The sequence below is a fragment of the Coniosporium apollinis genome (genome assembly GCF_000281105.1).
Source record: "Coniosporium apollinis CBS 100218 chromosome Unknown supercont1.17, whole genome shotgun sequence".
NCBI classification, from domain to species: domain Eukaryota; kingdom Fungi; phylum Ascomycota; class Dothideomycetes; genus Coniosporium; species Coniosporium apollinis.
This window is the reverse complement of record NW_006913279.1, coordinates 170302-194310: the sequence shown is the minus strand read 5'-3', so window position 1 is coordinate 194310 and position 24009 is coordinate 170302. Positions and strand designations below refer to the sequence as shown.

The following is a 24009-nucleotide window of genomic DNA, read 5'->3' as shown; positions in this document are numbered from 1 at the left end:
AGCAGCTAGTTAATCCTTCGCGGTTCTCTACACCGCGCGTTGCACTGATGAGCAAACTCCTCGAGATCACCTGGCCATTCGGCCGGCTTGCAGATACAGAAGGATCAATGGGAGGAGCTTCGTAGAGAACTATTCTAATGCGCTCGATAAATATTCTCAATGAACCCTAGATACATCAATAATGCCGCGTGTGCAGCGCCCATACCTCTTCCGTCATCACAAGACGCCTTGAGATAATATCGCAAAGCAAAGTGTGTACAGTCCGTAAATCGTAGCCAAAAGACGCTTATGCCGATGGTAGACTTTTGTGCAAATCCGAACACTAGCTTGAAAGAAGCAAAACATGGAAAGCGTCCCCACGCCTATGATGAGCTATCTACGCTGCCAAATCGGGTAATGACACCTAACCACTCGCTATGCAAATCCAGAATGTCTTATCCAACAACGATTGCTTGGAAGACTTTTCGGTGCTGACCCGAAAGGCATGTTACCCAAAACGGAGCTCATGCGTTTTGACCGACGTATGCCGAAGCTAATTCGAGAGCCAGGGCCGGGTTTTACGGCTTGCAGAGTTGCGGTTTGCCCACTCCCATGCCCAGGACGGGCCTCGCCTCTGGCTTGAGCAACAAACCATCCTATAAAGTGGTGGCAGAGAACGTGAAACAACTGCTCACTTGCCGCTTGTACCGTTCGCAGGGTTGATCTCCGTTCTGGTCCAAGCCCTTGCAATTCTGAAGCCTGAAGCATGAGCGGATTCCGATTCAACACGTTCCTCCCAGTGGAGGTTTTCGTAGATGACCTGGTCCATGTCGGTCTCGTGGGATGGTGCGATGCGAGCATTGAGTGCTTTGCTCCGGCGGCTCTCACGTTCCTCAATGACCTGTCGCATGACGCTAATGACGTTCGGCCATGTGATCCGTCTGTTTAGTCCAGGATGCTCAAGTAGGACGTTGAGAACAGAGAAAGGCAGTGAGAGGAGAACGCTTGACAGCGTGGTCGTTATAAAGTCTGGCCGTGCAGGTTGCTCGAACGGGAGCTCCCCAAAGCGGATGCGGCTTAGCCGCGGGTTGGAGATGGAAGGCCGTGACTCTACAACAACCGGCAACCTCTGAACATGTGAAAGCTGAAGCGCAGTAGTATCCAGCTGGAAAGCTTTTGGGAATTCCAAGGTAATGAAATCCACTAGGTCTTGTAAGAACTGGTACCCGTAATCACCATAGGTAGGGCGGAAGGGCTTGACATTCGGTACAACACCTCGTTCAGCTGCTTCCGCCATGACAGTTTGCCATATTCGGCTCAAGCCACCGTCGAGCGCAAATCCCAGGGCGAGACCAAGCGTATCCCATCGAAGCAGTGCTTTGGCGATTGCAAACCCTCGATTGACAACTTCTTCAAGCCCTAGAAAATGGCCTGATGCTGCATATTCGAGAGCCTGCTGCATGCGGTCAAGAGCCTGGCCATTGCCATCCGAGCTAGCACTGTCCACGTCGAAAGGCTGCAGTCCTTGAGTAAACTCCCGCATCTCCAGCAAGGTGTCATCGTAGAGGTACTTGAGCACTTCAACAAGCGAGCGACTGGTGACAAAAATGTCTGTCGCTACGTCTCTGAGTACTGCGAGGGGGCTGTTACGGCTTTCTTGGTCTACGCGAGTCCTTGACATGAGTGTTAGAATTCTCGGGCTGCGTGCAATTAGAAGTCTATGCACCGGCAAAGTGAATACGGAGTGCTCAGCGTTCGAAAGCGTGATCTCTAAAATGTAATCCGCCAGGTCCGCACTACCGAACTGGGACCGTAGGTATTGTCTGAGGCTGTCTGTTGAACCACGTGGTTCGTCTGGTGGCGGCAGCAATGTAGCCCCATTCTGGCTTGAGAACTGTCCATTGGACTGTCCTTCCGAAATATTTCGCTGCTCGGATTGATGTGGGTTGAAAGTGGGTTCTTGCTCCTGGGTCCTTACCGAAGACTGCGATGGCGATCTAGAATGATGCAGAGCACCGTTGGTTTGCGGCTGGATGTTACGGGATGGGTAACCCGGCGGTGGAGCCATTGGATAAGGCAGCTGGCTGTCCGAGGGAAACCAGGACTCTGGTCGGCCATAGTGCGGCGGCGGTGGATGACCTCGGCGATAGGCGAAAGGCCCAGGCGGTGGCATGGACATTGGAGGGTACATCATGTGCGCATGAGGCTCAGAGAAATGATGGGCATGCCCCGGAGTATAGTAAGGTGGTGGGCCAAAGCTTGCTCCACCGAAACCGGGAGGTGGAGCTGGGGGGTAACGCAATGTGCCGGCGGACGGCGGCGGGGCAGGAGATGGACTAGAGGAGTCTGGATGACCGCCAAAGACAATGTTGTTGGCAGAAGGTCGCGGCTGATGCATAGAGATCTGATCAGTCGGGAGAAGGCTATATGCAGCTGAGGAAGGTGTCGCCGATGTGGGAGTAGTACGATGATCAGCCGGATAGAAAGGCGGAGGAAGTTCGTGGCGCACCTCGTGTCGTGGCTGTTGCGGCCGCGCTTGGGAGGACTGTTGAACGGACTTCTGTGCGGGTTCTTGATACGTCGTATCGATTGACGAGATAGGGGCATCGGCTAGTGCACAGGAATCAGCATCTCTTTAGAGCATTGCCTGTGTATCGCTTCCTTTTAAAATATATAATTCAGCTTAAACTTACCATCAGTATCCACCAGCTTCTTCAAGCGCCCTGCATATTCCTCTGCAGCGGGCGCAGCGCCTGAAATCTCTTCCGTTCTCTTCGCCTCGTTTGTTTCTTCGGCTTGTTGCGAGCCGCTGCCATCAGGCGTCACTGTGTTCCTTTCATTCGCCGGTTCCTTGAATAACTCTTCGTTTCCGCCCATGGCCGCCGGGTGCTCAACGACCCCGTTCAATTTCGCAACGCTTCCAGCGGCCTCTGGGGTGCGGGATTGTTTCGGTTTAGGCGGTCTTGTCAAGGCCAATGGTATAGCCGGGGTAACTCGAGAAGCGGCATATACAGGCCTGTTGGCCTGAGGATGCGGTGGCCGGGCCGACTGAACGGTGTAAGGAGCCATAGCCCGATAAGTCGCAAAAGCGGAGCGACAGCGTAGACCGGGGCGGCGTCTCCAAGATAATTGCGCCGAGATTGAAGTTCGTGCGAATTATCCTGGAGTGCCTGATGGGAATGCGGAGTGGGTGCGGTGGTGGTGGTTGAGACGCGGATGTGGGGGATTGGAGCTGCAGTGCACCGAACTTCATCTCTCGCTTCCAAGGTTGTGTCATCAGCATCTTCGCTGACCCCAGTTCAGAAATCCACTGAGCTGGCGAGAACATCTCTACACCATATGGGCTATGATTTAACTCTGAACGAGCTCGAACTACTGCTTGAACAAGATTTCACTACCCCCAAAATGATTTATCTGAAATTGCGTTGGTTTGCTCAGTTAACACCTGAACGGCAAGCCCTCATGTACTGCGGATTTCAAAGACGATTTCAAGATCGTATCCAATAATCTTGCCACCAGGCCGTCGCAAATCTATCTTCGCCCACGCCAATCAAGGGGTAGATTGGTAGCTCATTGGCCAACAAATATTCGCGCAGACTGCCATAAGACCGCTTTAACGCTCGAGAAAACAGAACCAGTAATACAAGACCCCAGTGCCATTGTCCCAACACCAGATCCAACGAACAGAAGTGAACGGTGGTCTGCGGCTCAAATCAGCGTCAAAATTCCCCGATCATATGACGCACTCACAAAAGGAGTGCTCACGATACGGACAGTTAACCTCAGCCTCCTCCCCGTAATCTTCCTAAGAGGCAGCCGCCGTATGAGGGCTGGTGGTGTTGGATGAGCGGGCGAGGGTGGCATTACTGTCGACCGAACTGGACCATAGCTTGGCCTCCCAGCATGCGGTCTCCTCCGCATCGAGCTTCAGAAAGGTGTAAACCGAAAGCACTAGGCCTTCCAGCTCTTCCAGCGTGAAAGAATTCGATATTGCTTCACCAGGATCCTCGCTGTCACAGGGGATATCGCGAGTGAAAATGGGCTCGCCTGCCGGCCTAGGGAAGTACCGTGAATAATTCTTCGGCCTACCGGGACCTGCGCTGAACGGCCTCGCGACCGCCCAGAGACGCCGGCTAGACGGGTAGAGCGAGCAAGGCTGAGGCGGTGTCTTGACAGTATGCCTCCAAAAGTCCTTTAGCTGCTCCATGGTAAGGTTCCCGAGGCATGGGAGTGTCGCAGCAGTCTTCTTGTCTTACTTCTTCTTCCCGTACGTGTCTCTGTTGACGGAATATTGGATTTGCTTAGACATATTGAAGGGATGTTTGATCAACTTGTTGTGATTGAGCACGGTGGCTGGTCCATGAATTCAAGCTGAATGGGTAAAATAGATTCCCGGGTAGCACGGAAGCAGACGAAAGGATTTACAGATTCATCTGATCAACTCGAGGCTACGACTGGCCTCAAGAAAGTATATTCGCAAGCACTGCAAAACTAAAACGAAGGAGGCATGTAAACTGGGAGGAATCGACAGAGCACAACCTTGGAAGGAACATTGGTACGAACTTTGTGGAGACTTCAAAACTGGGAATCGCACAATCGAGAGATACAGAGATAGATAGTGGTACACCAACAGCAATATAAGTACGAATACCATCTACCATGATATTAAGACACGCTATTACGGCTCTGTAGCTTCGGAACTCTTGCAATTCCAGGACCTTACATGCGCCTTCTTGGGTGTACTCTATACCTGCGGCAACATTTATCACTGATCAGTATACAACTCTGCTTGTTCAAATCTCCAGCTTCCATTGCGAAGCCCGCCTTCGCGCCATGAGAGGTAGACCGGGTTCCGTGGTTAACTGCAACGCAGACCAAGCGATCTGGTTGCTTTACGTAAAGAAGTCGAAAATAAGTGCACACAAGCCTTTGCCTCGTCTCAAATCTTCGACCTGGAGCTACTAGCACTGGTAGCTTCGTGCAGTCGTTTAATTTTGAGGACGTCTCTTGAGCTACATGACGATGCTCGTGGAGAAGGTGCCAAGATGATAATTGCTGTGCCAACGATGTCTCTTGGCGCTCGTCACGTGGAATCAATACCACATTCGCGCCATCCCACATGAAAGCGCGCATCTTTCGCAACACCACTTTTCCACAGCAATTGGGACCGACACAGCAAGACAAGAGCGCAAGAAGTCTAGCCATGGTCTCGCCGCTATCGCCTCTCTCACCGCAGACAATGAACGCTAGATCAGCGCCATCCGCCAACCGCACACCTAACTTCAAGCCAACGCCCGTAATGGATACCACCTCGGCTCACCCCATTGATATCTTCGATGAGGACATTATCAACTGGGACGAGGGCCCAAGTTCTCCATTTCTTACTGAGGTTGCGGATCAAGAGAACCAAGTTCCCGCATTGGACTTGCTTAAAAGCAGTCCAAGTAAACAACAATCGCCGCGCAAGTTCAGTCGGCCAGCCAGTCCACCAGATCACGTTACGTCTAGCGAACCAATAACATTGGAAGAGCCGGAGAGAGTGGATGTGGTAGAAGATGGACCAGACACAGAGAATCTACCGCAACACGCCAAAGACTTGAACATACAGAACGACGAGTCTGCCACCGAAGGTTCGTCTGACACCGGCTCATTATACACACCGCCAGAGTCAGAGCCGGAAGTTCCAGCATCATTACCTACCGAGCGGCCGATGCAAATGCCATCTCCTGCGAGACGGCCTGCTAGCAACTCGCAAGATCTTCGCGATAACGAAGGCTTGACCATCACCATGACGCGAATGGAACTGGAATCTCGCGTTTCGCCAAAGAAGCAGATCAGAGCAGCCAGTCCCAGTGTAGACTGTAGGGAGGATTTGGCATCCACCACTGTTGTCATGGGGCAACAGCAAAATGATGGTGTATCTGGAAACGACGAGTTAGACTACGACCAAGATGTGACCACTCTCACGGCAGATGAGACAAACATCGACGACACCTGCTTCAGCAACTTCTCCGCCGTCCCGGACATGACTCTCTTCGCCAAACTCAGCGCGCGCAGTCCCACCAAAACCTTCGTCCCCGACTTCGGTTCCGCCCGCACACCACGAGGCACCGGTCGCACCACCCCCAACACATCCCGCCGGTACGGCTTCACATTCGACCACTCCCCCTCGCCCACGCCCCGCGGCGCCAAAGCCCAAACCCGCGCCGAAAACGACACCACCAACCTGCTCGACTTCACCAACCAATTCGACTCCATCCCGCACCAGTCCCGGCGCTCCCCAACCCGCGGCTCTCCCACCAAGTCAACCACAACCCCCGATCTCCGCTCCTACCTCCATTCGCAGCGCTCACCGCACAAGCCAACCTCAACCCCAGCAAAAAACCGCAACCTCCTCAACCTCCTCGACTTCGAGCTCCCGCCGGCCCCAACCCCGCGCAGCATCCCCACGCACACGGTCCGCGAGGTCGAGAGCATGAAGTCGCTCTTCCAGTCGCAAATCTCGGCGCTCGAAGCCAGCCTCTCCGGAAAGGAAGCCGAGGTGACGAGTCTCAAGAAGGCGGTCGGAGACGCCGAGAGGCGGGTAGGCGAGGCGCTGGAGGCGGTGCGCGAGGAGCGGAGCGCGCGGGAGCATGCGGAGAAGGAGAAGCTGCAGTGGGAGAAGCAGGGGAAGGAGGTCGAGAGCGTGCTGAGGGCTGTCAAGGCTGAGGTGATTTCCGCGGAGAAGGAGAGGGAGGAGGTGTTGAGGAAACTGGAGGCTGCGGAAAGGAGGGCGGACGAGTGCCAGATGCGGGCGATTGAGGCGGAGAGCCGCGCGAGTATGGCGGAATCCCGTGTTGCTGACGGCGCGGATCAGACGTTGGTGGATACTGAGGCGCAAGAGGAGGGGAGGGAGAGGCGGCCGAGCTTCACGCCTGAGCAGCAGAACTATATTGATGGGCAGATGGCAAAGATGGGCGCGGACCTGCATGAGAAGTATAGGGATAAGCACTTAAGGAAGGTTGCGGATGTCAAGAGGAGCTATGAGAAGAGGGCAGAGAAGAAGACGGCGGAACTTAACCAGCAGATTAAGGAGCTTACGAGGAAGAACGAGGAGCTCTCGGCTACCAAAGAGGGCGCGTTCTCAGGCGTTTCGCCTGCGGAACTCAGCGCCGCGCTGGGCAAGGAGCGGGAAGCGTATGTGAAGAGCATGGAAGAGCAGAGGGCTGAGATCGATGAGCAGAGGGCGAAACTGGCGGGCCTTGGCTCCGAAATCGAATCCGTCCGCCGCTCGCATGCTCAGCTGGCGCAAGAGTTGGAGCAGGAGCGGGTGGAGAAGGGCGAGCTGGTGGCAGCTGTTGACGAGATGTTGGCGCTGCAAGCGGATTTTGGCGCTCCAGCCGCAGGTGTTGACATCGTGGAGGATTTCAGGAAGAGCATCTCGAGGCCTAGTGGACTCAGGGGACCGGGCTTTGCTGGCGAGAGTAGGCTCAGCAGGCCTAGTGCTCCTAGCGGTTTGAGCAGGGGTGTGAGTAAGAGCAAGATCATGAGCAACATTGAGAGGATGGGCAGCGGAAGGGCCGTGCAGTAGGCAAGACACGACTCCTGTGCTCTCAGCAGGTGGTGCTTTTGGCGCAAAGGGTGTTCGGATGATGAGGGCACTTTGGACGGCTTGAAATCCTGGTAGTGCAACCATGCATCAAGCTATGGGGAAAGGGTGGTTTCATGTTGAGGCGATCGCCTTGTAACTGTTGTCCCGGCCGTAATCTCAACATGACTTTGTTAGACGTGACAACGAGATGGAAAGCGCATGGAGACTGATGAGCCTGACCAAAGATTGGGACATTGAAGATTCTGAGGGCTCGATACTTCTTAGGGTACTGGCTTACAAACTCACAATCCCGGCAACTAGTAGTCTAGCAAGCACAGCAGACCGATCCTATGAGAAGGATGATAATGGAGATCTAGGTACCCTAGTGTTCTCCCACTGTCAGTGATGGATGCAGTCGGGTCCTCATAGTACTGAGTACCTCGAGATTAAATTACGTCCAGGGGCTGCAGACGCATGATGATGATGACATGCGGTGCAAGTGTTGCACGGCTATGGCGGGAGGAAGCGGCCAAGCCAGATAGACATCCGCTCTGCTGGCAGCTGCGATACATACAAAAGCAAACTCGGTTCTGTTCGACTTCTCTCTCCAAGCCAAAGTCGCCTGAAGAGTGAGAAGTTTCGCTCCGGCCGCTCCTTCTTGGCCGTGGCCGCGTGTCTGGCTGATCGTCAAGAGCGGGGAGCTGCGCATCCAAACAAGCCTGGAAGGTTGAACCGCCGAATCCAAGCTCCCACTGAATCTTGGTCGCCCTCTGCCCTCCAAGACAATCACCAGCCCCTACTGCCCACCTCACCCCACCGCTCGATAACTATCGACCTCACTACTATTCCGCAATAGCCACTACACAAAACCGCTCGGCCGCCTGCTGCTGCTTCGGTTGTCGCAACGCCCCACAGCCCGTCGAGGAGGAAAGGAGGATCCGTGGCCTACCTACCGCCGAGCAACCAACCCGGGTTCTTGTGACACGCGGTTATCCCACTACGTCCCCGCTTCAATGAAACCACGACACTCGCTGCGACTAGCTGCCAGCACAACGTTACTTCGATAAGCTTTCCGAGCTCTCCTATGTTTCGGAACAGCAACTCAACAGCTCGGACGTGGTGTATTCGCAGCGTCTTGTCTATCCGCTAGCTGTGGAGCTGAGCCACTGTAGACAACATGGGGAACAGCTCGACGAAAGAGTCTCGGCCGTCGTCCTCGCTGGCATCGCGCCCTAGCCAGTCGAGGCACGTCAGCTCACAACAAGAAGCTTCCAGCAGCTCCACGCGACCGCCTGTCGACCGGCTGACAAGCGGGACCTACACTTCTCGTGGCAGTAGGCCAGATCTCTCGTTTCTCGGCTTAGGAGCCAACTCCGACAGGGATGCGGCTCCAGCCGAGACGAGGAAAGAAACAAAGGCGGAACGAGAAGCCAGGAAGCTAGAGAAGGAGCGGGCGGCTAGGGAAAAGGAACGCGAGCGGAGTATACGGGAGGAGGGCGTAGATGGCGGCTTCTTGGTGACGCTCGGAACGTACACTGGGACGGAGGACTTCAACAAGGCCATCGTCCGGCAGCTGATGGTTTGTGGTAGACTGTTGAGTTCACGGTGAGGTTTGCTGACACAAAAATGTAGATCGAGAGGCGGCTGGCTCCTTTCTGGAAAGGACTTAACGACCATCGAGAAGAATGGACCGAAAATCAGCTGGTCGCGGCGGCCAAAGGTCTACCTATCCCTCCAGCGGACGAGATCCCTACGGAAGAGATGGAGCGATCCATGTCGCAATCAAGCTCCAACCCACGATCTTCGGACTTCAACATCAACAATCTGACAGTTCCTATCAATGGACGCTCGCCTTCATCAAACTCGGATCTATCGATGAACCTATCGCCGTCACATCCCGCGTTCTCGGTACCTTCCGCCAGCTCGCCACTAGGGTCGCCCTCCTCCACATCTCCTTTCTTCAGAGGTCGGGCCAAAACTCTGGCTGCTCTTAGCACCTCGTCGAGAAACAACTCGCAAACCGAGATGACGCCACAAGAAATACAACTACCGAAAGACCCTTTCGTCAACGGTCTGAGGCTTGAAGCTTTCTTGTACAAAGATGCATCAGAGTGTCCTATCTGCTTCCTATACTACCCGCCGTATCTGAACAAGACACGCTGCTGCGACCAACCAATCTGCTCGGAATGCTTTGTACAGATCAAGCGGCCGGATCCGCACCCGCCGGAACACCACGACTCGAACGGTCAACCCGCACCGTCAGGACCTCATGAAGCAGCGAACCTTGTCTCCGAACCAGCCGCGTGTCCGTTCTGCGTGCAGCCAGAGTTTGGGGTTACGTACGAGCCGCCTCCTTTCCGGAGGGGTCTGACATACCAGGGTCGCGGACATCATGTTGCCAGCGCAATGTCTGCAATGTCATCATCGTCATCTCTCAACTCCCAAGGTGTTGCGACCCCCGGTGGTACGTCGAACAGGCGGAGAACGACATCTCTCTCGGCCACCGCACCACAAGTCATCACTACAGACAAGGTCCGCCCAGATTGGGCGAAGAAGCTCTCGGATGCTCGCGCGCACGCCCTGAGGAGGTCGGCAGCTGCGACTGCATTGCACAATGCGGCCTACGTCATTGGCAACGTCGGCGGGGCCGACGCTGGCCGATTCGGTCTTGGAAGACGACGGCGGAGTGTTTTCGTTGGAGATGGCGAAGGCAGTAGTGGTGCTGGTACGCCACGACATGGGGAGGTAACAAGCCTTGCTGGCATGGGCGCGTTGCTTGCCGCGGCTACTGAAAGACCCGGCGGTGCTAGGCGCGCAACGGATGGAGCGGGCGAGCTGTTCCCGGGCAGACATGGCTTCGGAAGGAGCCGAATGGAGGATCTAGAAGAGCTTATGATGATGGAAGCGATCAGGTTGAGCATCGCGGCCGAGGAGGAGAGGAAGCGGAAGGAGGAGAAAGAGGCAGCAAAGGAAGCGAAGAAGGAAGAGAAGAAGAAGGCAAAAGAGGCGAAGAGGGCTGAGAAGGCTGCGAAGAGAACTGGCTACTTTCCTCCCGTATCGTCTGACCACGCAACCTCCTCCTCAGGCGTTGCAGGCAAGGGCAAAGCCGTCGACAGGGCGGGAGCCGCCGATGTCAGCCCACTAAATGACGCGGTTGCGTCTTCATCTAGAGACGATCCTCAGCGGCACCTTGAGCAAAGTAGAGCGCAATTCCACTCTCAAGCGGCAGATATCCCGTTCTCTGCGCCAACAGATATCCCCCACCACCGCACCGCGCTGCGCCACCTGTCTACCGCATCGTCTTCCACATCCTCGTTCGCCGAGTCCGTTCCGGACTCCCTCCGCAGGGGCAGCGCCACCGGCTTCGGCGCTTCAGCTTCCTCGTTTGACGCCAGTCCTAACGCTAGCGGCCTAAATCTCGCAACACCGCAGGAAGGTGTGGATACACCAGCGGCAACCACTCCCGCTTTAGAGCCGATGTTCAACTTCCGCAGTCTAGCTGCAATGATCGGGGACGAAGAGAAGGGAAATGGAAACGCTCAGCACATTGAGAGTGTGACTGAACAGAACGGCAGCGCCAAGAGTGGCACCAACAGGGCTCGTGGTGACTCGGGCGAGAGCTCGAGCAGCTGGAGGCCTCCACCTGCGATATCATTACAGCCGCCACCTAAGGAGGCTGTGGGAGTCGAGGGCCAGGAGCAGAGCTTGGACATGAGTACGGTGACTCTGCAGCCCGAGGGCTCTGTCAGGAACGGAACCCCGAGGGAGGACAAGCACGAGATCATGCCGTTGCCGCCCGTGGGGTCGGCCCATGGCGATTACGATCAGAAGCATATCGGAAACTACAGCATCATGGCAGAAGGAAGGCACGATGGGCACCAGGCTACGCAGTAAATCCTGGTCGAAGCAACTCCATCAGTGCCTTCTGAACATTCGCTTAGCACGGTTTTCCTTTTCTAGAGGTTGGCACTGGGAGAAAACGGTAGGTCGGTAAGGGCTGGTGTTGCTTTTGTGGCAAAATGGAGTCGTGAGTGTTGTGTTTTCTCGGCTCATACTGGAGGACATGGCTGGTCAAGGTCTCGTCACATACGGTGGGATCTTGGTAGGCGGACACGGCGTGCGCCTGGTGCTACATATGTAGTTATAAGGTGTTCGGGGCCTCCTTGCCGCTGCGGGTTGGTGTCCTGGGAAGGAATGTAATCCCTCTTCACTAAGTTTCGAAACTTTTTCTTGCATCCTGCCGCTACCTATACTGATGTGCAGAGCAACCTTCACCAAAGTTTCTCCACCTGACTCCTTGAACTTTTTTGTCTCAGCCACTCAAATCCTCGTTTCAACCATGCATCTTATCTCGCCCACCTAGTACCCAGAGACCTGCTTTGACAAGTACGGCTCCTCCAGGTACTTGACCTCCTCCTCAGTCAAACTCAGCTTCGTCGCCTCAACGGCCTGATCGATTCTTTCGGTGCTGTCTAACCCACAAATCGGTGCCATCCCGCCCTTCTGCAGCACCCACGCCATCGCGACCTGCGCCATCCCAACCTCCCTCTTCTTGGCGACCTCTTCGACGCGCTGGACGATGGCCTTATCCACCTCATCTTCGCGACCGCGGAACAGCGCCTTTAAGAACACATCCGACTCCTCCCGCTTGTCGGTGCGATCCGCCCAGGGATGGGTCAGCACACCGGCGCCCAGGGGAGACCAAGGCAGCAGACCGACACCGGTGGCGCGGCAGTAGGGGATCATCTCGCGCTCTTCTTCGCGGTAGAGGAGGTTGTAGAAACCCTGCATGGAGATGAACTTGTGCCAGCCATGCTTTTCCGCGATGTTCTGCAGCATTTGGAATTCCCAGGCCGCCATCTGGATGACCACCGCGTCAGTGCTAGAAGGTGATAGGTGGTGTGGACAAGTAAAAAAAAACAAATAGACAGGGACGGGACGTACCGAACTCGCCCCGATGTACCTCACCCTCCCACTCTCAACAACATCATTCAGCGCCTTCATGATCTCCTCCATCGGCGTCTCGCGATCCAGCCGATGGATCTGCAGCACATCGATATACGTGCCCAGTCTCTGGACACTCCTCTCTACGGCGTCGAAAACATGCTTCCGCGACAGTCCAACACAGTTCACTCTCTCCCCCGCATTACTCCCCATAGCGACAGCATCGAGCGGCCCTCGCGTCTCATCGACAAAGTGGAAGCACTTGGTCATGATGACGACCCGGGAGCGTGGAATGCTGTACTCCTTTAGGGCCTTGCCGAGAATCTCCTCGGACTTGCCGTTGGAGTAGGTGTCGGCAACGTCCCAGGTGTTGATGCCACGGTCGTAGGCGTGCTTGATGATGGGGAGGGCCGCTTCTTCGGGCAGGATCCAGGGTTGCCAGTTGGGGTCGCCGTAGCTCATGCACCCAAGGACGATTTTGGAAACCTTGAGGCCGGATTTGCCGAGTCTGGGGGTGGATTGTTTGTTAGACGTGGCACCGTGGTGCAGCGTGAGACGAGACATGTGTCTGGCATTGCGAGATGGCTACTGACATGACATACCTGACGTATTCCATCGTGGACGTCATGGTTTAGGATTTATGACTATTCAACGACCTGCCTGAGTCAATTGACCGCTTTCGGAAGAGATAATATAGTATTGCAGGAGGAGAGCGAGAGGAAAGAAGTGTCGGATCAGAGAGGGACGATATGCATACTTAGACAGAGTACAAGCGTAGTCGTCCTATGGAGCTGAGGGTGGTTGTGGAATGAAAAGACAAAGCAGAGAAGGGAGAGAGGGTTGTTATACCACCTGTGCCAGAGCAGGCGGCGTTCCGCAGCTGTGAACGCTGCAGCTGCTCTGATGGCATATACTCACGCGTTATCGGATTTAAGCGGATTTGCTGTATCCTACCCTTGTAACTGCGGGATCGCCCTAGCGCGGTAAGCAGTTTGCATGCGCCGAACGCAGACCGGGCGCAAAGCTTAGTTCCGCCACCTAAGCAGTCTGCATAAATCAAAGGAAACCCCAACTGCCATTTCCCGCGGTGATACGCATTCTAGACTTGCTGAAACTGCGGTTCGATCTGGTTTCACATCGCTTCATCCTGCGTACGTCGGAACAGAGAGAAGCTCATTATGGACATTACGGTGAATGACGTACCCTGCTGGAGGGAGGCTGACAGCACCTGTATGCCGCCAATATCGCTAGGACGGATGCCCCAGCAAGCCGAAGTGCTTGCTCCAGAAGATGACTGGACGGGCCTGTCTAACTCTGCAGAGCGAAGAAGACTGCAGAACCGGCTAAACCAGAGAGCTTACAGTGAGTGTTGACGCTTGCAATAGCACAGCACGCCGCTCTATTCAGCGGCGTCGAGATATCATCGACTAATGTAGCCCTGCCATTCCCCGCAGAGAAACGCAAGGCGGACCAGTCACAGGAAAACCGTGGGTCTGCTTCTACACAAGCGAATCGTCCTGCTAAGCCAAGGATTTGGCGTGGTTACGGTAGTCCAGCCGATGCTGCAGCTTACCGGCATGGTTTCGGAGCAGACTCAGAATCTACAGAACAAAGCATCGTAAAGGCACTCGTGGTCCGATCTGCGGCCCCAATTCCGCAGCTGGAGCTTTCAAAATTTGGACGCGCTGCCACTATGCGCGATTTGGAACCCGCAGAGACCCAGAAGCTCAGGAACCAGTTTGAGGAATGGGCCTGTAGAAGTTACATGCTCGGATCCCCAACGTCAGATCTCCTCCTTACCTTAATCCAGGTCAACGTGTTTCGAGCGATGATGAGCAACATCTTCACTCTCGGCATGACAGGGGAGGTGATGAAAGATGATGCGCTCTCTCCTTTCCACACCACGAATTCCGGATGCCTTCCGTCCTCCACCCCACCGAATCTTCGCCCGACCATGCTTCAGTGCCAGACACCCCATCATCCTTGGCTTGATTTTTTTCCCCTGCCCGTGATGCGGGACAATCTCCTGCGTGCAGGCGAGTCGTTCGACGACGTGCAACTCTGCATCGATCTCGTCGGGTTCTGTGGCGCGCCAACTGGAAGGGCCGGCCTCATTGTCTGGGGCGAACCGTGGGATCCGTATAGCTGGGAGGTCACAGAAGGCTTCGTGAAGAATTGGGGCTGGATCGTCAGGGACTGTCCGGAACTCTTCGAATCGACAAACTTCTGGAGAGCGCGGCGCGGAGAGGAACGGCTGCTCTTCGAGGACATGTCTTCTGAGCCGACCGTGTCAAAGGGCTAGAAAGCCGCTGCAAGGGGCTTGAGGGAGTGACAACTCCCGCTCCTTAGTACTTGGAGACGAAGGGCATATGAATCCCATATTATACTGGGATCGTCGAGTCCATAGATATTCCTGCTCTCCGGGCGCCGGATATTTCTACAACGTTCTTCAACTCAGCGTCAAGTTTTATCCGGCACACTATCTAGCGGGGAAGACGGCCATGTTGATTAACGCAGATTATCATGAGGCTCTGATTCCTAGTTGGCAACGGCTACGTTATGTGTATTGTTATCTGGGAATTTGCGATCGAAAGGAACCACTAGAAAGCAGACTACATACTCTCTCGCTGCCCATGTTCGTATTTGTCCGCCATAACAGTGCTCACTGAGTGTGCAGAGAGCGTGAGAGCGCGGATGGAAGATTTCACACCAGACAAAGCTTCGTAGGAGAGCCTTGGATCCCACCGCGAGGTGAGAGAATAAACAAAATATATTGCAGTCCACTTATTTGCAAACAACGTCCGACGACAGAGGGTATCCTGGGAAAGGGAGTCACTGCGTACAAGTTGAAAAAATTACAGGACGATATATGTAGACTGAGTATCTTAGCATTGCTCCTGGAGGTAAAATTGCTTATCCCTTTTCATGACGAAGGCTGTGTTGCGACGATTTTAGTGACTTGCAAGACACTCTAACAACTATACGGATGGCATCGATTGGGAAAGGACTCGATGACGCGATGATGCTTCAACCTTAGCTAGTTAATTAAAGGTAGCAGATCGTCAAGTTGAAGCGTGCTGACCGAGGAAGCTGTGGTGCATGGAGTAGATACGGTGGAGAAGAATCGCTGAATTGCATCTCCGTATCACTTGTCAAAAAGATCCAGGACGACTTCAATGCGGGAGGTCTAGGCTGGCTCCCCTTCTCCAATCCTGTTCTTCGACCGATAGTCCGTTCTCAAGATGATTGTGTGGCAGGTTTCTGCGCAGAGGGCCTTTCTGGACCGCGACCTAGGGTCTCAGATTTGTCTGATATTATATTCTTTGTCTGACATGATGACGAACTATAACGTGCATTTCTTGTTCTGACGGGTCGCTAGCTGGAGAAGCATCGACTACTAACTAGCGAGGTGAGCTAATACAAAGCACTCTACACGGAGCATCAAGCTGCGCAGTTGGCGGATACTGCCTTATACTGAAAGTCAAGCTCACCGCTAATCACGATCCACTGTACGTTAGATATAGTATTAACGGAGTACTACGTAGAGCTTGCTGAATGATGACTAGATCTAGTGTTTTCGAATTGGGAGCTGTGTGAAGATGACGTATACAATTAAGCTGGTTCGGAAATTTTACTCTGTTTTCATCTCGGGACCAGCCTCGTCCATGCCTGGATCACTTCTTCTTCCCTTCTACCAAATACTCCTCCGAGTACACACTCCACCCCGGCTGGCGTTCCATAAACTCCACTTTCCCTACTTCGAGTAAGCACTGTCTGGGAGTCGTAGCACACTCACCGAACACATACGTTCTGCAACCCACATGGGCGCCGTGATATCTAGGTAAGGCTGGTAGTAGGGTTTCTTCAACTGGACATTAAAGAACCAGTCCTTGTCTTTGCTCCAGACTTCCACGAATTGAAACCGTCCAGGCGTTTCTGGATCCTGAAATACGTCGAAGAACAAGTTCTCCTTCTCGGCAACACAGCCAGCCCAAGCTGGCCGGAGAGCTTCGAGGAACGCGTCGGCGTTGTGAGGGGCGACTTGAATAGTGACGTGGAGTGCGAATTGTTTGCCCATGGTGATTGTTTGCGGGAGGCCAGGTTGTGAAGCTTCGAGTGTTTCTTCGAGTATGAATATGGAGTGCTTGGAGATGACTGTACAGCATGCTGACGCGTCCGATGGGTTGTTGCAGCAGTTCTCACCGCTGGATCAGTACGTAACTAGTGGAGAAGACGTGGCTTTCGTATTCGAGGCCAACCTGACCCTCTAGAACAGGGTTTGGGGGCCGTAAGAAAGCCATCCGCTGATTAATGCAGACCTGTCCTCCACCGCACCGAACCTTCGCCCTACCATACTTTAACCGCTAGATACTCTATTATCCTGCTCTCGTCCAAGCTCAGCCCGTTTCCTCTTCTTTTAGTAACATTGTATTCCTTCAGTGATGACATCCTTCTCACCAGAGGACCAAGCAATCCGCATAGTATGCACGAAGCACTTCCACCAAGCTCTGTGGCTTCCGGGGACTGCAAACCATTCAAAGCTTAAGGTCACATATTCGACGACGACGAATTTCGACAACGTCAGCCTTCCAGCCATACTCTTCATCGGTCCAATGTTTGGCACACGATGGAATGCTTTGCACTTTGACAAGCTGGCAAGAGACTGCGGCGTAAGGGTCATATGTGTCGATCGGTATGCCCGAGATGGTACTCTGCTGAGAGTGACTCCAGCTGAGCATGGACTAGACCAGCCTTCGGAGGCTCGACACCAGTGACCATCGATATTCGCATGCGCATCTGGCTCGAAACAGTCCCAGCTCTGCTGCAACGACTAGATGTTAAGCATGTCGCCATTGTGACCCACTCGGCGGGGGCTGTATACACGCTCAACACGTTATGCCACCACCGCTCCCTTCTTGACCCAAAGGCACCCTATGTAGCATTCTTGGGTTCGCGCCCAATTGTTGGATTATCTCTCCCCTAGGACGAAGCTGACAACAATGACAGCGCCTTGGGTACCGACCGCCCACTCGGGCGCGACTCTTACCACAATCGCTGCCAAACTTCCGACTAACCTGCTCGACTCTTATGCCGGTCTCAACACCTTCATTAACAGCAAGATTATACCTAGCGCCTCCTGGTCCGGAGGGATCATCTCGTCAGCAGCAGCGCTACTCTCTTTCCCAGCTAGCACAGACATCCCCGGAGCAGAGACGTCAACTTCCACCACGCCGTTCGAGCAATACGGCTTCGATGAAGACACGGCTAAGCTTATTGAGAAGCTTTCGTCGAAGTACCAATTCGCAGAGAGCACCACAGGCGCGAACGAAGAAGTGAAACTTTGCCTCCGGAAGTGCGACGATGCTGACTGGGGAGAGGCGGCAGATTACTCAAGCTGCATCCGCAAGATAGCCGTCAATGAAGCAGCGCTTGGTAGTCGTGAGCCAAACGCGGCGAAGGTGAGTGTCGAATCATTCTTCGGTGGCTCGGACATTATGATCGCCAAGCGCGGACAGGAGTACTTCGAGCAATGCTGGCAAAGCGATGGGGTGAAGGGGAAGGTTGACTTTACTACTTCGACGTTTCCGGAGGCAAACCATGACTCCGTGCTCATTGATCAGAAGAAAGGTGCCCTGAAGATTATATTCGAGAGGATTGTCGAACTAGGCAAAAACAGAGGCTGATACGGCGAGCTTTGGACAACGTGCCTTGGAAGTCGCAGCGTGCGAGACGAGGCCGGGCACAGTGCGTCTCACGATTCGTATTCCGTGTTTAACAGTTCTGGGACTAGCTTGGCATTAATTGTTAACCTAAATTCAGCGCATTCACTTTTATGTGACCAGACCTCGCCGGCGACCCTATTTGAAGCTGTAAAACCAATTGGTATGAGAAAGTGAAGGTATCGTTGCTTTTGTGAGCGGTTTTAACCACTGTCAGATACGTGATTGCAAAGCAATCCCTGCAAATCCCCATGCCAACCCGCGAGCCTCTTAGAGTGTGACACAAGCAGGCAGCGTCTGCCAGCCGGGATACCTTAATAGGCTCCAAGGCGTCGCCGGCTACTCGGTGGGCTATGGGGTGCTGAGCACCTGCTCGACTTCGTTTTGGTCAACGCCGCCGGGATTTGAATACCCGCGGCAACTTGAGTGAGCGACACCACAGTCGTGGGACAACACCTTCCGAGCGTCTCCCATCGCCATCGCGGTCGTGCCACCAGCGGTGCCTTCGCCCACCTGAACTCCTTAATGTCGAGCATGCCCGTCCACTCCATGGCCGAGCTGCCGGCGCTGACGTCCTAGCAAATCACACACGCCGATGACACTGATGCGATCCCAGCTGAACGACAGCAACAGTAAGCAGGGTGTCCAGTAGCCGGTCGGACTGACGCGGACGAGCTTCGACGGACAACCCCGTCGCGTCCGTCGGTGTGAATTTTTTGAAGCTCGTCCGGCCGTCCATATCTTGCCGCCGGACAAGGTCGACGAGGTCGACGGGATTAGCACCGAGCGTTCGGACATCTGACGTTGACAGGCCTCAGTATTTGACCCTAAAATAGCTTTGTTGCCTTGCCCAGACAACAGCACAAATTTTGAGGAACTACAGTGCCAAACTTCTAAAGTTACAACCGCCCCCCTTCCACGCCTTGAACTGAACAGTGAAAGTCTGAAACCCCCATTTGCCCTTGCCAACCTACCTAAAGTAATGCAATTAGGACCGAGCTACTAGAAATCCGCCAGCCTCTGACGAGGAAGGATACCTCAAAGCCTACGGCTGAGAAGATTCTCCGGATCAGGGATGTTCTGATTCCAGCCTTCTGGGTCTCACACTCCCCTCTACCTAGCTTCTCTCTAGAACAGAACTGTTACAAGCACTGGAAGAACCTGAGTTGGACGTATCCGGCGCCGCCGCCGCACCGGGAGGACTGGAACCACGGCGAGGTCTGTATGTCTTAGGTGAGGCCTCGCTGATGTATATGCCATACGGGTGACAGGTTCTTTTGCTGGCGACAAGTCTATACCACTTTTGACTGTGCGTGTTCCCGTTTGCAACCTTCTCGCCTCAATGAAATGTTTTCGAATTCTGGGTCCCGTTACTGAGTTTTCAGCCAGAATACTGGTGTAGTCAAAATTACCGATTTCGTCTTGATCGGTGAGCGCACTCCACACCGTTCATCGCTTCGCATTTGCGGGTATAGAGAATCCTCTAGACATAAAGTCACTGCTCTTCCCTGACGGCTTCGACGGATCTCTTGAAGAAAAGAGACTCTGCAAGTTGCCGTTCGCATCCATCTTGCGCCGCTTGTTGCGCTCGTCCTGTTCCTTCAGCACCTTTGCCGTAAGCGAAGCGGTCGCCGAGTTCTTAATGCCCGCGCTCAGCGCTGTTACAACCGGCTTCTCCTCCAATTCGGATGCCACCTCAGTGCTCTTCGCGTCGCCATTCTCGACGCCCTTCTTTCTTTTCTTTCCAGCACCTGCTGCCTTCTTCAGCGAATGCGTAAGTCTCTTCTCCTTCAGTATCTTCATTCGCAACGACAGTCTCGCAATATCCGCAGCGGTAGTTGGCAGTATCGGTACGACGTCGTTTTCCGCATACGGCTCGTTGCACTGCAGGCACTTTCTCTCCTCGATCTCCTTGACCACACTATCCGCAAACGCGTGTCCACACGGCACGATATACACCGCCTTGACGCCCGGCCCAAGTGTCTTGTTCGTAATCGGACATATCCACTTCCCGCCCTCGTCAACCTGGAACTTCACTTCCACGACGTCCTTCAGGCTCTTGACCGCGCCTAGCAGAACCTTGTCCTTCTCTGCCTTTTCTCTCACGGCATCTTCCCCGTCCGCCGGTAGCAGGTACTCGATGATCGCGTCCTTGTTGTACAGCTTCCCGTTGCAGTCGCTCACGACCGGTGCTCGCAAGGGTTTCTGGCTGAGCGGGTCGGTGCTCCAGTAGTATTCTTGCTGCTCGTGCTGGGTTTCCTTGAGCTCGGTTGCGGAGGGCTGACGGGCGGCTTCTTTGACCAGTTCGCGGCGCGTGGGGATACTGTAGGTTGGTTAGCGATCGGTATGAGTGAGTTTGGAAGTGTTGAGTTGCACACCTGCCACCGTCGTTGCCCATAATGTTACTTCTTGTAATGCGCCGAGTGGTGTTTGAGAGCTTGGAGGAAATGGAACCGGGCTTGGCAACGGGCAAAGGGCGGCTTCAGCGATGGAAGTTCAAGCGTCACGTGCAAACCTGAGGCAGTGGCTACCTACCTAAAGGAACTTTCACGATTGAACGGTATTTTAATACCTAGCAACTTACATATAGAAGTCAGTGGTTCCACTAAAGCTAACAACAGGATCCAAAAGTACTCTGAATAAGAACATGAAGGTGAAGGTGAAGCCTCATGACCATACTTCGTCAGTATCCGCTGTGCAAAAGAGGGGAGGATTAGACCATCTGAAGAACGAACCCAGCCTTATTGTACACCACCCAAACGCCCCAGGATCCAGTACCTTATACGCCCCTATCTACTCTCCGTGCTTTGTTCCCTCACACTCCCTCCGCTGGCCCGATACCATACGTCTCCACCCCATCGCATCGTCCTCTCCAACGCTGCTGTCGGCCCATCCACCGCCGGCCTAACGTCCAAGAAGAACACAGGCTCCCCTGTCGGCTCCGGCGGTCCCTCATAGTAATCAATCACATACCTAACCTCCCGTGTCTGGCCCCCAGGCAACCTCCTCTGCACGAACCAATCATGCCTATCAAACGGCGGCTGCGTGCCGAACTTGTCCGGGTACGCCCATGCTAGTACCTGCAGCATCCTCGCTTTTGGCGTCAGCTCTCCCGGACGCCCCATGAACCTCACCAGTCTTGGCTCCTCCATCTGCTCCCTCCTCTCGTCCCAATCCACACCCGTCGAGGCGTCAAACACCGTGCCTGCCTCGCCGCGCTTGCACGCCCGCCATCCCCGCGACAGCCCACGCCCGAAGCGCCGCTCCCACTCCGCGATCTCGGCCCAGGCGCCCTCGTTCAGGAAGTTGTGGACCGCGACCATGGACTCGACGGCCGAGGTGTCGGTGTCCGTGTAGCCCTTGCGCAGCATCGCGTTGTACATCTGCTGCGGGGATGGGTATTCCCAGTTGCCGGTGCCGTCGCCTTTGGGTATCGAGGACCGCTCGCGGGAGAGGGGGAGGTCGGCGCTTTGATGAGACGATTCGCGCTTGTTGGATAGGGAGGGCATGTAGTTGAGGGGGTTGAACTTGGAGAGTGTAGAGGCGGTTGAGTTGGTGGGTTGTGGTGCGGAAGTGCGGGATGTGGCGCTGTCGGGAGGGATGTAGGGACAGGAGCCTTGCGGTATTGTGGGCGCGGCTAGTAATGTGCTGGTGGATGATATGGATTTTGAGGTGGAGGATGGCTTGTGCATGGGGCAGCCGGGCTGTCGCATGTTAGTTGTCTTCTCTCGTATGCTGAACGAAGGACATACAGGAGGGGAGGCGTCGCCTCTTGGTAATGGGTGCGGCGCAACCGGCGCGGCGAGCGTTGCGTCTGCCCAGAACCAGCCCATCTTGAGTCACTGGATTAGAGTTTGTTGTCAGGAGTAATGCGAAGCGGTAGAGTAATGGCAGGTGGCGGATGTAGTGGTTGCGGCAAAAGAGGAGCTTAAAGAGCTTCAAGTGACGATGCAGGGTTCAGCGCCGAAAGAACTCCGCAGTCGCGACACTCTTGGCACCTTGACGTGGGTCATTGCTTTGCAAAGCCGCAAAGCCCCTGGTATATATCTCAGAATTCCTGAACTGAAATTTGTTTCTCGGCAACGGACTGCGGATATCATGGTCAGAATGTCCTTCCATTGCCGACATGGTGTCTGTGAGCACGTGTCGCGAATTAGAGTAACGTGCTTTGTGGTTGCAATGCAGCACAAGACCTGAGCACCCCCCTTTTCCGTGATAATGCTATGGACATCCTCAAGATGCGGCCTCGGTAAATTTCCACATCAGACTCAGCCTCCCACCGTCTTCGCGGCCAAGTTGCCGGTCCCTCTCGAGCTAAAGATACCCATAATGCCAAATCCCACATAGAACAGAGCGAGAGGGTACGCCACCAGCCCTCTCATGCTGCTCATCCTCCCCACTGCGCAAAACATTGCGCTCGAAGAGTACGTGCACCACGCGATCGCCGTGCTTGTGAGCAAGTACCCCCACAGATTATCCATGGGCAGGAAGATGCCTATTAACGACACGAGCACTAGAGGAAGGAGGCAGTAGCCCAGCACACTAGTCGACCGCCAGATAGTGAGTGTGCTGGAGAAGTGACCGCCTGAGCTATGGTGGTCGGGATGAGAAGGATGTGAGGAGGGGTGAGGTTGGTTTGAGTCGTTCGGGTCTAGCGGTGGGGACATAAGGGAGAGGATTATGTGGAGAGAGCCGCTGCCAACCAGGGCGAGGCCGTAGATATAGCCAAAATGCACCTTGCCGGACTGTGGCGTTGCCAGATTAGCGGCTTGCAATGTGGAGGAGTGAAAAGGTAGACATACAAACAGGAGGAATGTGCCGAACAGTAGAAAGAAGAGCACTGGACCAGCGAGGTCAGAGTCGTCCATGATATGCTGGTCTATTCGTGCGAGTGGATTCAGGACTGTGAGAGTTTTCGTCTTGATATGACCAAAATTAACTGCCTCCTGTCAGTCACCCCGCGAAAACCCTCGATGACGATGCATACCTCCGAGCTCTTCCAGTAACGGCGGTTCCCCATCATATCCTTCTGTCCCGAACGCCGCCAACCACCCAGTCCTCAGTCCTCCCTGCTCTCCCATCCGCCCACTAACGCCGGGTTGCCCACCAAAGCCCCCACCGAAGCTCGGCGCAGGCCCAAAACCGGCCCCTCCATACGCATTCGCCTGTGGGCCACCACTGTAAGCTTGGAAGGGGGTCGAATGTCCTGAGACAGGTTGTGCAGAGTATGTTGAGGGGTAGAACTGTAGGTTTTGCGCGCTGCTGCCGTAAGGTTGCTGTTGTGGGTAGCCGTACTGGGCCATGGTGGCCGGTTGGAGTTAACGGGGGACTGCAGGTGGTAGACGGTGGACGGAAGGGAGTAGGCACGGCGAAGAAAGAGTTGCGCGTGTTGGAGGTGAAGGGACTCCGTGATATTGTCCTGGTGGTGAGCGTACGTGTTGTAAACTGGCTACCTGAGTTCAATAATTGAAGCCTCGACGAAGCTGAGTCAGCAATTCAAGCGAATCACAGGGTTCTTTGAAAGCGATCAGAATTAATATCGACCAATCAATTGACAGGCACTCAAAGACTCAATATAGTCTCCTCAGCTCCTCGATGTAGGGGTTCTTCTATAAAGCTGAATCTTCAGGTAAGCCATCGTAATTATACTTACCATCCGGGCATACGGTTTGTGAATACAACGCGCCACAATCACAGCAAGCGGTATTAAAGGCGCCTGACGATGGCACTGATAGTCTATAAGATTTGCGATTAGAACCAAGTCAGTGATACTGTCTTACAACAAGCCTCACAGCT

The 24009-nt window shown here is 54.4% G+C and overlaps 11 protein-coding genes across 11 annotated transcripts; 4 read left to right on the top strand and 7 right to left on the bottom strand.

Annotated features, from left to right (window-relative positions):
• Positions 1-670: 670 nt before the first annotated feature.
• W97_04018 (uncharacterized protein) lies at positions 671-2856 on the bottom strand (the record flags this gene model as incomplete). The annotated part of the gene is made up of 2 exons (XM_007781912.1): positions 671-2589; positions 2673-2856. The coding sequence occupies 2 exons, from the start codon at positions 2854-2856 to the stop codon at positions 671-673; spliced, it is 2103 nt and encodes a 700-aa protein (XP_007780102.1).
• Positions 2857-3784: 928 nt separating this feature from the next.
• Positions 3785-4186, bottom strand: W97_04017 (uncharacterized protein; the record flags this gene model as incomplete). The annotated part of the gene is made up of 1 exon (XM_007781911.1): positions 3785-4186. One exon carries the CDS (start codon positions 4184-4186, stop codon positions 3785-3787), a length of 402 nt encoding a protein of 133 aa, XP_007780101.1.
• A 1032-nt stretch (positions 4187-5218) lies between these two features.
• W97_04016 (uncharacterized protein) lies at positions 5219-7549 on the top strand (the record flags this gene model as incomplete). The annotated part of the gene is made up of 1 exon (XM_007781910.1): positions 5219-7549. One exon carries the CDS (start codon positions 5219-5221, stop codon positions 7547-7549), a length of 2331 nt encoding a protein of 776 aa, XP_007780100.1.
• Positions 7550-8726: 1177 nt separating this feature from the next.
• On the top strand, positions 8727-11443 carry W97_04015 (uncharacterized protein; the record flags this gene model as incomplete). The annotated part of the gene is made up of 2 exons (XM_007781909.1): positions 8727-9128; positions 9182-11443. The coding sequence occupies 2 exons, from the start codon at positions 8727-8729 to the stop codon at positions 11441-11443; spliced, it is 2664 nt and encodes an 887-aa protein (XP_007780099.1).
• Positions 11444-11908: 465 nt separating this feature from the next.
• On the bottom strand, positions 11909-13109 carry W97_04014 (aldo-keto reductase; the record flags this gene model as incomplete). The annotated part of the gene is made up of 3 exons (XM_007781908.1): positions 11909-12409; positions 12494-13001; positions 13096-13109. 3 exons carry the CDS (start codon positions 13107-13109, stop codon positions 11909-11911), a joined length of 1023 nt encoding a protein of 340 aa, XP_007780098.1.
• Positions 13110-14186: 1077 nt separating this feature from the next.
• W97_04013 (uncharacterized protein) lies at positions 14187-14795 on the top strand (the record flags this gene model as incomplete). Its single annotated transcript, XM_007781907.1, has 1 exon — positions 14187-14795. The coding sequence occupies one exon, from the start codon at positions 14187-14189 to the stop codon at positions 14793-14795; it is 609 nt and encodes a 202-aa protein (XP_007780097.1).
• Positions 14796-16167: 1372 nt separating this feature from the next.
• W97_04012 (uncharacterized protein) lies at positions 16168-16571 on the bottom strand (the record flags this gene model as incomplete). The annotated part of the gene is made up of 2 exons (XM_007781906.1): positions 16168-16247; positions 16301-16571. The coding sequence occupies 2 exons, from the start codon at positions 16569-16571 to the stop codon at positions 16168-16170; spliced, it is 351 nt and encodes a 116-aa protein (XP_007780096.1).
• A 364-nt stretch (positions 16572-16935) lies between these two features.
• Positions 16936-18177, top strand: W97_04011 (uncharacterized protein; the record flags this gene model as incomplete). Its single annotated transcript, XM_007781905.1, has 3 exons — positions 16936-17186; positions 17240-17442; positions 17501-18177. The coding sequence occupies 3 exons, from the start codon at positions 16936-16938 to the stop codon at positions 18175-18177; spliced, it is 1131 nt and encodes a 376-aa protein (XP_007780095.1).
• A 1485-nt stretch (positions 18178-19662) lies between these two features.
• On the bottom strand, positions 19663-20611 carry W97_04010 (uncharacterized protein; the record flags this gene model as incomplete). Its single annotated transcript, XM_007781904.1, has 2 exons — positions 19663-20536; positions 20592-20611. The coding sequence occupies 2 exons, from the start codon at positions 20609-20611 to the stop codon at positions 19663-19665; spliced, it is 894 nt and encodes a 297-aa protein (XP_007780094.1).
• Positions 20612-21002: 391 nt separating this feature from the next.
• On the bottom strand, positions 21003-22046 carry W97_04009 (uncharacterized protein; the record flags this gene model as incomplete). The annotated part of the gene is made up of 2 exons (XM_007781903.1): positions 21003-21917; positions 21966-22046. The coding sequence occupies 2 exons, from the start codon at positions 22044-22046 to the stop codon at positions 21003-21005; spliced, it is 996 nt and encodes a 331-aa protein (XP_007780093.1).
• Positions 22047-22481: 435 nt separating this feature from the next.
• On the bottom strand, positions 22482-23516 carry W97_04008 (uncharacterized protein; the record flags this gene model as incomplete). The annotated part of the gene is made up of 3 exons (XM_007781902.1): positions 22482-22958; positions 23016-23152; positions 23201-23516. 3 exons carry the CDS (start codon positions 23514-23516, stop codon positions 22482-22484), a joined length of 930 nt encoding a protein of 309 aa, XP_007780092.1.
• Positions 23517-24009: the final 493 nt, after the last annotated feature.